Raw genomic sequence first — 14,644 nt, forward strand, 5'->3', positions numbered from 1 at the left:
CTTTGACAATTTTTCATGTGCAGACAGCGGTCAGCTAAGCAGCCCTCTGTGAAGCATCGTGATGAGGTGAGCATGTGGTGTGCTCAAGAGTGGCCCTTTATCTCTTGCACTCATTTCTCATACATACAACATTGCTGTGGTGCGGTGCAGTCAACCTAATTAAAGCCTAGCAACAGCCCTTGACCAGCATGCTTCGCTGCTAAAGATGTTGTGGAAATCAACTGTACCACAATTTTAATGAGATCTTTCTATTTGTGATGTACTAATAATAAGGTCACACCTCTTATGATATGCAATGGTTAGTTCCGAAGCACCATCTGCTAGGACTTGATGCACCTAGAAAATGACGCACTGCCGGCATATTGACGTGCAGCCAGTCATTGCAAGAAAAGCATCACAAGCACGGGTGCGCTGAATTCTTGCTTCTAGGTTACAGATAAGCTTGTCTATTACCATTTTTTTATATACCGAAACATCAACATATTATACTGTTTAGCAATCCACTTCAGAGTTTGACATGTCCTGGTTTGACTATATTAGTGAAACTACACTAGTATACATTACTATTAGTACTATAAATACTATTTTGATGCTTCTGCTGTGCCCATACCAGTGCACGAAATAATTTATTCTGAAAAGTAAAACTTGAGACTGGGATGGCCTAAGTAATTAAATTGGCAACTCACATATATTGAAATGCTTCGAGAGGACCATAAAAAATAGACAATATTTTTTTTTGTTTCTAGTGCTGTTTCCATGCCCATCTTTCAAGTAGTGTCATATATTGTCACCTTGGACTGGACCTGGTATTAGAAAGTGGATCTGGCAAAATACTGTAATCCCTGTATGCTAACCGCTAAACATCTTGCTAGCTTTCAGGCTTTGCAAGGAGGCTTCAACAGTAAGCTAACCATAAAAGTATCTTCAAGGTAGTAAAAGCCGTAAGCAAAGTGAAGCATTTCCAAGTTCACAACATCAAACTTTGTTAAGTTATGCTCACTGGCACTCAGTGACATTAAAACGTGACAGTTAAATGACAATAGCCAGTCAAAATATTTAGCTTTAGAAGCACCAACAACTGGTCAAAATGAGTTTTAAGAGCATAGAAGAAATATTTTTCTCATATTAACAGACCTGGCCATTGCAGTACCCGAAAAAATTTATTTTTAATTCGGTATTAAAAGTCACATAAAGCAAGTTAAAGTAGCATTTTATGGGGAAACCTTCATATTAAAGGTTTACCCCACCTTCTTCCACGTCTATAAGAAATTTACAGGTGCAATTTCTTTCAGAAGTGCTTGCAGAAGTTGCAGGGTGGTCCCCTACTAGTCCAGGAGTCCACGGGCTTGTGCTTCACATACAGACTGATCCATCAGCCATTTCCGGCCAGCGAGCTGACCAGTCCGCAAAGTAGCCTCATTTGATTGTGATTAAGACACTCCAGTATAATTTGAAGTAAAAATTACAGGATTGCACTTAGCATCGCTCAAGAGCTTAATGGCAAAAGCCTTGCCTTCTTTCCTTTATCTTGCGTAATTGTGTAATCATTATAATTGCATTACTTTTTCTTTGGCTTCATCGTCAGAACCTACTGCGACGTCCCTACCGGGGAAATTATGTTGATACTATTAGACGTCTCGCTAACACATCTCGCGGACGTGAGATATTCACCATGAGCCTAGAATGGCTTTCACCTTATAAAAAGTTAAAAGTCAATGCTCCCGACTCATTGCCGATGGTGTGCTTCCAGGTGTCACTGTATATATGTCGCAGCGGTGTCATCGGCCAACTGTAGTATATCAGTGTACAATTAATGGCCTTGCATTTGGAAATGCAAGTGGATGCTATGATATAGTACCAAAATGGTCCCACTGTTCTCTGATAATTGGGGCCACGTTATCATCAGTTCCTCACTTTTGCCAACTTCCATCTACTAGCATGCACACTGATAACTTCCAGTATCACAGTGAAAAACAGAGTGCATTCAACGATAAAAAAACTCTTTAAATGAACCATTCAGAATTGGGCGCCATTCATACTAAGCTTTCCATTGCATATGCACAAAAAAAATATGAGCTCTTACTAAGGTCAAGCTGTCAGACCCTTTAATGATTCTCAAAGGCAGCATATATGAAGGTGAGCAGCACACTTCTAAGTGAAATCGGCTTAACTATGCCCCACTTACGCTGAATTTGGTGTTTTGCACATGTTATTCCGAGGCATACAGTGCAATTTCTCTGCAAGCAAGGGCAGCCTTTCACCAATCAGTGCTGAAATATTATTACAAATTCCTACGTTCTCACGGTAAAATATAGGCTTTTAAATGCTGCATAGTACAATAAGATAGAAAATGTAAAATGTCTTATCAAAATGGCACAATTTAAGAAAATGGGCTTTCATCGGTGCTGGTCCTGTCACAAAGTTTGTCATTAGCCTGTTCGACCTCAGCACAAGCTTACGAAAGTTTCCTATTACAGTCGTGCCTCGTTAATATGGACACTTTGGTTCCCGACCAAAACTGTCCATAAAGCGAGTCATCCATAATAACGAGTCATGAATAAAAACAAAAAGGATTTTATTGAGAAAAGAGAATTGTAATTAACGACTGCTTTTGTACATAACGGTGTGCACTGGACTCAAAATTTCACAGAACACCGGCACATTTGAGTGCATTATCCTTGTCATTGTTGTCTTCGAAAAATTGTAGTGCAGCCTGAAGCGACTCGCTTACCATGACACCCGTGATGTTGGGCTTTGTGTTGGTCGAACTTTCGAGCACGAACTCCCCACTGGGCGATGAATCAGCGTCTGATTCTCTACTCACCGCCACTTCCAAAATGTGCTCTTCACTGAGCTAAGTAGCCGCTAAGTAGCTGCTTGAGATTCTCCTGAGGCGAGGAAACAGCTGAGCTGTCGATACTAGTCCCTCGCAGCTTGGATTCACTGAGATGGCTTTTGCCGCTTGTATTCACAGATTTCTTCGCGCCTACGTTCATCTCTGTTCTTTTGCGTTTAACTCCCGCCATGCCAAAAGCCAGACTCAAGTTCAGGGCTACAGGCTCCTGATGCTGTGCACTTTTTTGCCTAGTTAACCTTTCTGCCTTTCCGTGCTTCTGATTCTTTCTTTTTTTGCCTTGTACTGTTTCTGTAAGAAAGCGAAGGAGTCAAGCTGACAAGCTGCTATGCAGAGGGCTATCGAACATCCCATCTTCTTGACGCCGTTTTTATGTGTTCCCATAAAACGAACACTGCAAGCTGAAGTACAGTTTAGAGCGACGGCTAGCCGATTACGAAGAGCTCAGACCTTGTCAAGGCCGCATCGTTGACTCAAAGCGGAGCCGACATACGGACCGCCTAGTGTGCAAAGTTTGGCCGTTCGACAGCGCAACAAGGACGAAAACCAGGAGCATGAGAGGGAAGCGTGTCCAGGACGGGACGCCCGGTCCGTGTTGCGTGTTCGTATGTCGCCTCTTTTGTCGCTGTACTTTGTGAGCGTGTCTTCGAACTCTCACCGAAAAGCGTTAACGGCTTCATGGAACACACATTGCGCTTTGGGAAAGAAAACTTCAGTTCCCACCGCCCCTGCAGGCACTCGTCTTTCTTCCTGTCATTTCTTTTTTACACTTTTATCGGCCTCTCTGTTCACGTTCAGCAGAATTTATTGCAACCACATGTTGCTGTTTTCCCGACTGCGGCGGCACTTCCGCTGCACCCAGAAGCCTCCTGGTTCCCCTTTTCGGGGTCTTTCTTACGCTGGCCCTCGGTTTGCTGTGTACGCTCCTCTCCGCTCTTGCGCTCCCCCCCCCCCCCCCACCTCCCCCCTTCCTTAAAACGGCGACACGCCGGCTTTGGTTCTTTCCAACCCCACAGGACTCGTTCAGGCATCCCGCTGTATCGGCTGTCGCGTAGGTTCGCGGGCGGCACGCCCTTCTTTAACTTGCGTTCGGACTACTCTGCTTTTTTTCAAGCACTGTCCATATTAACAAGACAAAAATACATGGGCCCAAGTGGGGCACGTGCATTCTTCCCCTGTCCATTGTCCGGACAGCGAGTTTCCATATTAACGAGGCATAAATACATTGAAAAGGTTTTGTCCCCAAAAAAACTGTCCATAATTCGGGTCGTCCATATAAACGGGGGTCATATTAACGGGGCACAACTGTATAGTAGATGCATTTTTTATGGCAGAAGTATAAAAAAAAATAAAAGTACACCATTATAACTGCTGCTTCTCCTGACATGGTAACGCAAGTTCATATTTTGCAAGATGACTCCATTCAAAACATAGTGTAAGACATATATATTATGGAAACAACGCTTGAAATGCATTGGATGCCAGCAGCCAGAAGAATTACCATTCACATACCCTCAAGATCACAAGAAGATCACAGTGTCTTCTATCAGCCAAACAGTGAAACATCACTGGCAGAAACAAAAACATGCATGGATTGTCCTGCTGCCATGGAAATTTGATGCTATCACACTGCGCTCGTTTTTTAGAGTTTAGCTAGCCAGTGAGTGCTCACACATGGCAAGCACTTTATTGTTTGGAACGTGAGCACTACATCAGGCGCACTTTGATCAACACAAGGGGCAGCGACAAGTAAACAAGCCAATCACTGAGAGAACAAATGAAAGAACAAGAGAACACCAGGCGAAAGCGACTGTTTTGTCACCAAGGCACCAGTTCTTACCTATATAACAGGTTCAAACAATGCATGCCACTGAATCAGTTAGCAAAAAGTAGCCTCGTGGTGCAGTGAAGAATTCGGGGCTTTAGGTATTTGCCAATGTCACTGTGTCCCTATCAATGCATCTTACACTCTGGTTCGGAGGCAAAAGGAGACATAACCAGAAGCAAAGGATATTTCTCAAAAGCAATAGTGAGCCTCGATATGATGCGAAACCGAACTGTCAAGCCACTTTCCTTCCATCCATGCGTGTGTGTGTGTGTGTGTGTGTATGTGTGTGTGCGTGCACACACACACACACACACACACACACACACACACACACACACACACACACACACACACACACACACACACACACACACACACACACACACACACACACACACACACACACACACACAAAACATTATGCAGTAAGAATCACTATTATGAACTTATCCAAAAGGAGTCGTGACATTATAGAATAATTTTGGAGACTTTTGGCATATTGGGATTGTGCCAATATTTCAAAAGCTTCTTCAAGAGATGCCTGATGAGCCAAATTTCGCACAGATAAAACACCCGACAATGAATCAAAAGTTGACTTACCAACATGCCAGCATCCATGAAAACGCACTTTGAGAATTGTGTCAGCCGCCAGGCATGGAGTTTGGTGAAGGAAACGCCAATGTCTGGTTGTTCCAGAAGGGCAAGCTTTGTGGTGCCTTGGGTCCCAAGAGACCGAACTGAGAGCACCACATTGAAGACGCACGATAGCAGATGCCTGTAAATAAGTTCACAATGTACTCAGCTACAGCATGACATATTCCCTACATGTGTGAAGCTACTTGCCCTGCAATCGGGTCTCGTAATATAGGTTAAAAAGTGTATGCCAGCTTTTATGTGAAACACTAGCATGCAAATTCTGTCAGCTCCGAGTGTGTGGAGACACTATTTTTTTGTAGCAACTTATTTTCTTGGAAAGATATGCAAGGCCACTAGCATTTCTTTAAAATATACCGACATCCTGTAATACATTGCCTCTTCTGGATTTATCCAATGAAATGCAGCTGCCATAGTCAGTGCATTGCAGTGGTTAAATGACAAAGAGGCAAAATTTTTCACTGTTCTTTCTTTTTTGGAATGGCGTGCAAGGCATTAGCAAATACTGATCACCACGTGAAATTGACCTCCACCCAGTGAACACTATGCAATTTTTTTCGTCCAGACATTTTCAGTTTGTTTCAGCAGCTATGTGGTGGTCGTAGTGTCACAAGTAGGTACGAGATTATGTGAGGTGTAAAGAAATAAATAGAACTGTTGCTCCATCGTTTTAATTTGATCCAACTCTTACACTAGCCTGCCCCAGATGCAAGAACAATGGCTGAACAACCAGCTATTATAAGTAGCTGTTCTTGTGGGCCATATGTGACAGAAAAGCTATCTTTGACATCCTAACCACCTTTTGGCTGCCAAAATAGAAACAAAATAATCAGATGGTAATGGTTCATGGGGTTTAACATCCCAAAGTGACTCAGGCTACGAGAGGCACCTTAGTGGAGGGCTCTGGAAATTTCGACCACCTGGGGTTCTTTTGTGCACCGAGATTGCACAGTACACGGACACCTTGCTTTTCGTCTCCATTGAAAAGCGGCTGCCGTGGCCGGGATTCGATCCCGCATCCTTGGGCACAGTTGTCGAGCTCGAAAAACTGCACCATCCCAGCGGGGTAAAAAATAATCATATCAAGAATATAATTACATATTGCTTACTGAGTGCAAATTGATGACCGGCATTCACTTTCACTAATGTCTTGTGCATGAAAAAAAAAAAAAGGGTGTTTGCACATTTCAGCTGCAATTCACCCCCATAGTGGCCATGGTCTTGTACTGCTGAGCACAATATCACAGAATCACATTGTGGCCTTGACAGCTGCATTTCGTGGCTGACTCAAAAAAGCCCCTGTTTTGTCTGATGCCAGTGCATGCTGAAGAACACCTGGTGGTCAAAATTAATCAATTAACCACAGTATGCGTCGTAGCTTAGGTGCACCTCTGGTGTGCTGAACCCCATATACCAAACTGCTGCTACATATCTGTTCTAGAATTTGCTTTCATACTTTGTGTCCTGAAGATATGTGATGCTATGAAATTGAAGCTTTAAATCCTGCACCTTTTGGAATTAATTTTAACGTAGAAAGGTGTGAATGAAAGGTATGTTACCATAAATACCTTTCTGATCTATATGAGCTTCAATCAAACTGATTCGGTATGTAGATGTGCCATGCGTTCATGCACTCGCACCTATGGCCGAAAAGTTTTTTACCAATCGCTCAACACCGAGAAAATATTGCGGTACCTATATGTCACTGAAGCATTTTAAAAGCTAATTTCAACAACGGTGTTCATAAACGAACGAAAATATGTGTACCATGAAGAGTATGAAATGTCTTCACATGAGCTTTTTCTGATGCATACAATTAAAGCAAAAACGAACAACCAAAGAAGAGCCAAATTTACAATCTGACAAATTAAGAAAGATGAGTCCACATCTGCAACTACCAACCTGAAGGCATGAGACACACCATCAGTCACCAAGATAACAAGGGACCGAGAGGTCTTGGAAAGCCAAAGTGAGTTTCCCAGTACAAGACACAGCATAGCACTGAGGTCGTTGTTCGCCATGGTAACGTAAGCTTGGTCTCGCACACTTGGTACTGCTGGTTCTGGGATGAGTGGCTGAACCAGGTCAGTCATCCAGTCAGAACTGAGAGATTGCTTTCGCTTGGCTCCGCCATGCTGCCCTTGAGACACTGTACTTTCTGCTGGCTTGTCTTGAAGGCCTGAGCCAAGGTTATAAAGCTGAAGCTCTGAAGGTCTCTTCACAGAGGCTTGGAGGTCTCCACTTTCAGTGTAATGGGGGTTAATTATACCTTCATCATCTTTCAGACCTTTGGCAATTACTTCATTGGGTTCACAAGCAACAGGTGACAAGCCCCTTTTAGAGAAAACAGCATCTTGTCCTTCTGGGAGTACAGGTAAGGAGGGGCTCAGCTCATCTCGTTTTGGACTGTTTTGCTGCTCATCAGTACTCAGAATGAAGGCAGTGTCATGAGGCCTTGCAGTGAACGGAAGGCCACGCTCAGCAATTTCAAGTGCCTGGCCAGCAGGCACATTTGATTTCAGAGGCATGGACTGAAAAGCTGCAGGGTCCTCACTCTGGTGGACTCCATTCCCAGCAACATTTTGCACATTTACAACTGAATACAAATGGTCATGCTCTGTGCTTGAGGACTGAGCAGTGTGTGGCACCTGCGCTTGAAAAGAAGACGCCGGCCACCGCTGTGCCTGTGGTCTGGACAGAGCTTCATGAAACTGTTCTTTCTGCAAGGTTGAATAAGGATGCTGTGTACTTTTTGGGTTCAGACTTTCAGACAAAGTGGTGGAATTGCTTTTAAGAATACTTGAAGGCCAGGAACTTTGGAATGCTGCAAGCTTCTCTCTTGCACACCAGCTGCAATTTGGAGGATCTTTCCCCTTCACAATTATGTCTACAGTGAGCTGCTGGATGAGCGTTTGGATGGCAGAAACATACTGCATCATTGACTGTGAACAGGAACTACATAAAGGTGGTTCCTGTGAATGAACAAGCTGCTGCTTCTGAGCGTCGAGCATTTTAATGTAGTAGTCATCAAAATCATCAGATGCAAGCTGAGAGTGCCGACTGCAGCACATCTTGCCCTCTTTGCATTCACCCAGGGGTCCATTTTGGGAATCGCTAAGCCGCCTGTACGCATTTGACTTACTGGCAATTAAAGCTCGAGATATATCTGCTTGTAGGTCAGGAACATTGGGAAATGTTGGGTAAGGGTAAGTTGGTTTTGCAGTATGCGATGCTTGGGGTGCACTTTTAGCCATGTCATTTGCCACAAGCCCATTGCTTACGCTCTCTTCAAAGGAGAAACTTTCAAGCTCCAAGCCATCAGTGGACTTTGGATCTGTGCTGGCATAAGTGAATGACATGGTACTGGGCATTGCTTGGTCTTCATTATTCCTCGCTGCTGCAACAGCTGGTGCTGCCTCCGAGAACTGCTGAGCTGTACTACTCAAGTTGTCACAGTGTGGATGGGAAGCTGGATCTTCAGTAAGGGAGTGAAGGTCATCTTCAATTACAAAAGAAGCCGGGAGGTCTGCCTGGTTGATTTCCTTGTACGGAGGCAGGCACCGGTCAAATCTGGAACAAACATTAATAATGATGTGATCTTTCACAGTACCACTACGCGTAAAAAACATCAGATAACAAACAAAATGGCCTTTAGCAACTACTCTCCATCATCAAAGATGCACAGCATCTGCTGCTTCAAAAATTGCGATAAATATTTTTGAAATAGTGAAATCTTAATTTCTCACCACAAGCTTCAGAAATAGCAAAATAGCATCATTTATAACAAACTGAACTTTTTCTTAAGCCCCCAATACTCATCAAATGTTTAATGAGCAATGTTGTTTACTTCATTTTGCGATCAAGTTTACCCATTCTGCCCTCAGTTTACTCTGCCCAAACTTCACGCAATCCTTATTAGGTATATTGCATTTTTAAGTTCACTATTTTGGGCACACGTGCAACATATGCATCAGCTCTCCTGTTCCTGCAGATTCCCACATGACCATGGATCCCGCATAAGTAACTTTATTACTAATCCTTGTGTTTTGGCTGCTGTTATAGTAAGTATGACCTCTCCTTTTAAGGGTTCTCCGGCTGTTTTGGAGTGCAGAGCCATGATTATGCTTACAGTCAGTGTAGATAATGCTGTATTCGATATCCTTTATATTTTTCCTATAACCACAGCAATTGCGTAACAATGAGCTGAGAAAACGGATGAGCACTGAGGCAGCCTTACTATATTATCCTATTCGTCTTTTACAACTGCAATTCATATGTATAGTGCTGTTCTAAAACCACCTGTAGTAAATGCTGTTCAATCTTTGTATTTTTTGTTCTGCACCAAGTATTTTTGCGTCTAATGCTATGTCATAAGGAGCCTCATTTCACTACATTTGTACAGCCTTTGTTATTTGTAAAATTTTGTTAATGTGAAATCGCATACACGGGGTAGGCTGAACCAAGGTGGCAATGGATCAGGCATTTAGGAAGTATTGCGAAGCATATCCAATATGTCTAATTCTTGACATTTCTTTTCAAAGCAGAGAAGGAGTTGTCTGAATACTTGAGGTTGGTAGTAAGTGTTCTACGTGTGTGCTTTGTAATTACAGAATAACAGACATTGTGGCAGCAAACAAGTTATTCACATGTAAGCAACATTTTTCTGCCCACAAGAGACAGTTCACTGGTTTTCACATAACGAATATACATGGGTGACATCCAGTAAATGCCCGTCGAAAGGCGCAGCTCTAAATTGTATACTGGGTACAGTCGTTTCAAGAAATATGCACCATGCATATATAACCTAGGCAAGAGTATACAAGAAAGCAATAAACGTGCAAAACAGGTGTTCTACCAAAACCTCACAGTTCCTGTGACAGCAGCTTCAGGGATTGAAATGCTTTTTCCTTTAATTAAGTCAACTATGCGAGGCAGGAATGAAAGCTTGTCAAAAGCTAAGCATAAAAATTTGTTCTACCGACAGCAAGGTATCATTCAGATAAAGGATGGGGCGGCTCTGTAATCCTAGTCTGAGTAAGAACAGAACAGCTATTGATTTTTGTGGAGAAAGTTTGAACTCATTTATATCTGGCAGATTATCCACTTTATTTACTGTTGTCTGTATCTGTCCGTCGCATGTTGATATGTTAAAGGATGTGTGCGCAGGTTATCTAAATAAACTCAGTACACGATGTACTTGGATTATTTTTTTCCTTAAAGTTCAGTTCATTTTTACTATAAAAGTGCAGTAATTAAACGCACCTCCGGGGCACACCATTCTTCTGGCTGAAATGGACAGAAAAAGTTGCATCTTTCAGAGCGTTCGAAACTCCGGGTGGTGTCTACACCTTTTCAACGTCCTAGAAAATCACAAGCCAGTGCTAGTGCTGCCTGTACAAAAATACCTCCTGAACTCTATTAACACGAAAATGTATTTAATAGCCTCTTCTCCAGAAAATCTTGTGTTGACATTGTGAGCAAAAAATTGCAAGCACACCTCTGGCAGCTGTTAGTAGGCAGATGATATGAAACTAAATGGTTGGCGAGCTATGCACTGCCATGAATTATATGACATGGTCAAGTTGACAGGAGCTGCCAACCCGGGCCAATCTTATCCTCCTTTATCCAGGAGGATAAGATGGGAACTGAACCCTCAGGGACATTTGCATCCCTAAGAATGTGAGCCCAGGTCACTCAAGAACTTTCATACAGCTTGAATAAAGTGGGTGTTTATATCTGATAACGATGAATTGATTTTAATGGCACAGGGTATCTTAGGCCAAAGAGCGCCAAACACAAGAAGCTTTATATCTATGTCGGGTGGTGTTCCAAACAATGTGGTAGCTTATGACTGCACGCTAATGAGTGTGGGAGAAAAGAGGCACAAATTAGGCGAGTAGCAAAGCGCTTGTATGAAAGCAAGGATTTGTAAGGGGAGCCACAGACTGGAGCCATTAATCCTATTATGTCATACCCTTAAAGGCGAAGCTTGAGTGTGTGTCCCCCCCCCCCCACGTTTTTTTTTTCAAGACTATCTTTGGTTGAGTACGATTTTAACATGACAGCCGATCCTCAAAAACATATGAGGTGGCCGGCACTTTGGCGAAAAGTCGCCAGCATGCCTTTGACAGGTGACATGGCCAGGCACTTGTACGTTTGTGGGTTGCGCAACGTCACAAGACCACATGACATGGCAAAGCTGGGAGGAGCTACCAACTCGGGCAGCTCCTTGATAGGAGAGAGATGGGAATCGAAACCTCCAGGACTCTCAGATCCAGAGTCAGACACGCTACTCCTGTGAGTACCATATTTCTCTGTTTTAAAACTGCCCATTGCAGCATATATGTCTGTGCAGGATGGACGATCCACTTCCACTTTTTACTTCAATACTTTCAAGACCCTCGTCAGAAGGTATTACGTGAGGAGTGAGATACAGAGAAATTAAAAAGAAAGTATAGGATAATTCTAAGGAAAAAAAAAAATTTTACATAAAGATTTTCATTATTCCAAGCACACGTGCAATGCAACTCCTTCACCAAACGTCATCAGCTAACATAATGCTGTTTTCACAACCATCGTCGGCTTAGGGTAGTTACGTGGGTAACTAGGTTTTATAACTGCATGCAACAACGACGACTCGAAACTATGAACGTTTGCAATGAAAAAATTAGAGGGTCTCTTAGATGTCTCAGAGAATGGTGAAAGCTTACCCTTCCTCTCCTATCATTTGCCTCGTATTGGCATTCGTTGCAGTGCTACATATTATATTGGTTTACAGGAAAGGTATCTATCACACTTTTTCCGGCAATTGTGAATTTGGACGGTGCACCATCGCTCCTGTTGCGTGGCATTCCTTGGCGCGCGTTCAAGTGTGGGATTGCAGATGGCAGGAACACTAAACAAGAACACATCTTGCGGAATCTGACAGATCTCGCACACAACTCTCGCACACAGGTTTTCGCTCCATGACCCTAGAAAGGCTTTCGCTTTAAAAAACCATATCCACGCTACTACAGTGACCTTGTGACAGTTACATATTTTAGCGACAGTACAAAAACTACGGGTGCCGACCCTATTCTCATCTAACACATTTCCTTTAACATTTCTGTAAAACTCTTACTATAATATAAGTTCAGCTCTGTTACTTTGTTTAATGGCAATAGCATTTCCTTGTGCAACAGCTGAAATATGATGGCTTATGCATTGGTTAATGGCAAATAGACAGTTTGTACTACGAAGACAAACAAGACAATTGGAAACAAGTTTCAATAGCACAGGGACACCGATTACATCGCTGAAAAAGAGAAAAAAAAGCTATTTACCAATGAAAATCAAATATCGCGTGCTGGTATAAACACCAAAACAAAAGCCTGCTCAAACCTCAATAACCCCAAAACATTAGCCAGAAAACATTTACTGTGCACCCTCCCAGTCTCCACTTACAAGAAAAAAATGTGTGACGTGCACAAAAGAATGCGCTGCACACGGTAAGAAGCAACATAATTATGCCCACATTGTACAACTGTAAAGTGGGAGCACACAAGCACGTGACACTGAGTGACAACAGGGAGTAGGGTGGAGTGCAAAATTCGAAAAGTGATCACTGGTGCACAACTGCTCATCCGATATATCAGCTCCAGACTTCCATGGCACCGAGCAAAAAATCAAACTACCTCTATAACTGTTTTACGCACCTTTCTTCAGGTGGCATACTAAACTTGAACCAAGAGTACTAACAGTTTCCTGCACGTCTTCTTTCAGTACCTTGTTAAAGTTTACGTGCCAATTTCAAGCACTTAAAGCAATAAGAAAGCATTCTTTGTCCCAACAAAATGTACGCAGAAAGGCATGTCGGCAGTTACACCTTGTGCAAAGTTAACAACACTTGATGCCTTGAAAGTTCTTCACCAAAGTAAGAGAGCAGTACTTTTCGAGGATGCTGGATGCAGACAAGGTCAGAGCAGCATATAAATCTGCATATTTAGGATTTTCAGTAGTGAACAACATATTAGCAAATCAAAACACACAACTTGATGGCAAGAGTGAGAGAATGATGAATTTGACATTTGCACAAACATATTGGGAACACAAAAAAAAATTTTTTTTTTCCTTCCGAGGTTAGCGCACAGTGTTAACAGAAAACCCAGACAAGCATTCCTGTGTGCTTAAAGTAGACCACTTGTGCGCTTAAGTGGCTGTAACCCGAAGAAAAGAATTCAGACTGAAAGAGAGTGATAAATCTCTAAAATGCAAGCATTGACAGACTTTTTCTTTTTTTTTTCGGTCCATTTCGAAGGCATAAACTTACAATACTGCTACGGCATTCGCGTTTTGTAGAGGAAGCGAGACACCTCCCTTCCCTGGCGTGACAGTCTGCCCACTGCGCGTACTGTAAGTTACGAACGACACGATGTGTTTACGACTACCAGCCGACAAGATAAACGTAATCGCTCTACGCGCCGGACGCCAAGGCAACAAACCTCCATAAGGATGACCTCGAAGAATCCACACAAAAAAAGTTGAAAATGGACGACGCGGAGCGCAATCTACACGCCAGTTCAAGCAAGCGCTAACTAATCAGCACTGCTGCACCCATCCGTAAATCTGTCATGGCTTGCAATACACGCGCACAGTGCGTAATGAGAATTTTGCAATGCCCCCGCAGTGCAGCGCACTGCAGTCGCGAGTGGGCGGCGAGGACTGCCGCGCTGCCGGCGACCCCTCGCTGTCTGGGCGGGCGCTTCAAACAGGTTTCTTGCGCCTCCGAGCAAGCGAACTTGTTCCATCATCTTTCGAACAAAAGAAACATCGGTAAAGAAAGAACGGCGCCAAGATGCTTTACGAACTCCCGCGTGACGTGCGATGTTTGGCCTTTATTACGATCAAAAGCACTGAGAAATCCTTGCGTTGATAGAACAAGTAGATCATAGGAGTTGACATCGGCGGATAAGATTGCTGCCACTCGTGAAACAATCGAAAGTTAGCATCTTGAGAGCACATAAACGGAGTGCCAGCGGCGCGATGGCAACCGCCCACTTTCTGGACATCTTAGAAGTGTGCGAGAAAAATTCACATTTGATTGTGCGCGTTAAATAAAGACGCCTGTGGCATCACGTCCTGACAAAATGAAAGCACTGAAAACAAGCTACAGCAAAGCAGTACGCCAGAAGTGGTAAAGTGCAATCGGTAAACAAATGCAGCTCTATCCTCGAAATAATAAGTTATTTACTTGATAGTTTTTGTGGCAAGCTAAAAATCAGATACCGTAAACTTGGCCGATTATGCATTTTTGCACTAAGAAACAAGAA

The 14,644-nt window shown here is 43.1% G+C and overlaps 1 protein-coding gene across 4 annotated transcripts in view; it reads right to left on the reverse strand.

Moving 5' to 3' along the window:
* The window catches only part of LOC146204172 (uncharacterized), a 31,547-nt gene that overhangs the window by 16,628 nt on the left and 275 nt on the right, over positions 1 to 14,644 (reverse strand). The window contains exons 1-4 of one of the 4 annotated variants that reach the window (XM_084589117.1): positions 13,817 to 14,041; positions 10,599 to 10,622; positions 7,239 to 8,906; positions 5,283 to 5,457 (exon numbers count right to left, since the gene is read on the reverse strand). In XM_084589117.1, coding sequence (XP_084445243.1) covers positions 5,283 to 5,457; positions 7,239 to 8,707 — 1,644 coding nt within the window. In that variant the 5' untranslated portion in view covers positions 8,708 to 8,906; positions 10,599 to 10,622; positions 13,817 to 14,041. Of the gene's footprint in view, positions 1 to 5,282; positions 5,458 to 7,238; positions 8,907 to 10,598; positions 10,623 to 13,816; positions 14,042 to 14,644 lie in introns of those variants that run through there. The other 3 variants (XM_084589114.1, XM_084589116.1, XM_084589115.1) reach the window with 3 other exon arrangements.

Source organism: Amblyomma maculatum, chromosome 1 (assembly GCF_055883805.1).
Source record: "Amblyomma maculatum isolate TAMU_Amacu chromosome 1, ASM5588380v1, whole genome shotgun sequence".
NCBI classification, from domain to species: Eukaryota; Metazoa; Arthropoda; class Arachnida; order Ixodida; family Ixodidae; genus Amblyomma; species Amblyomma maculatum.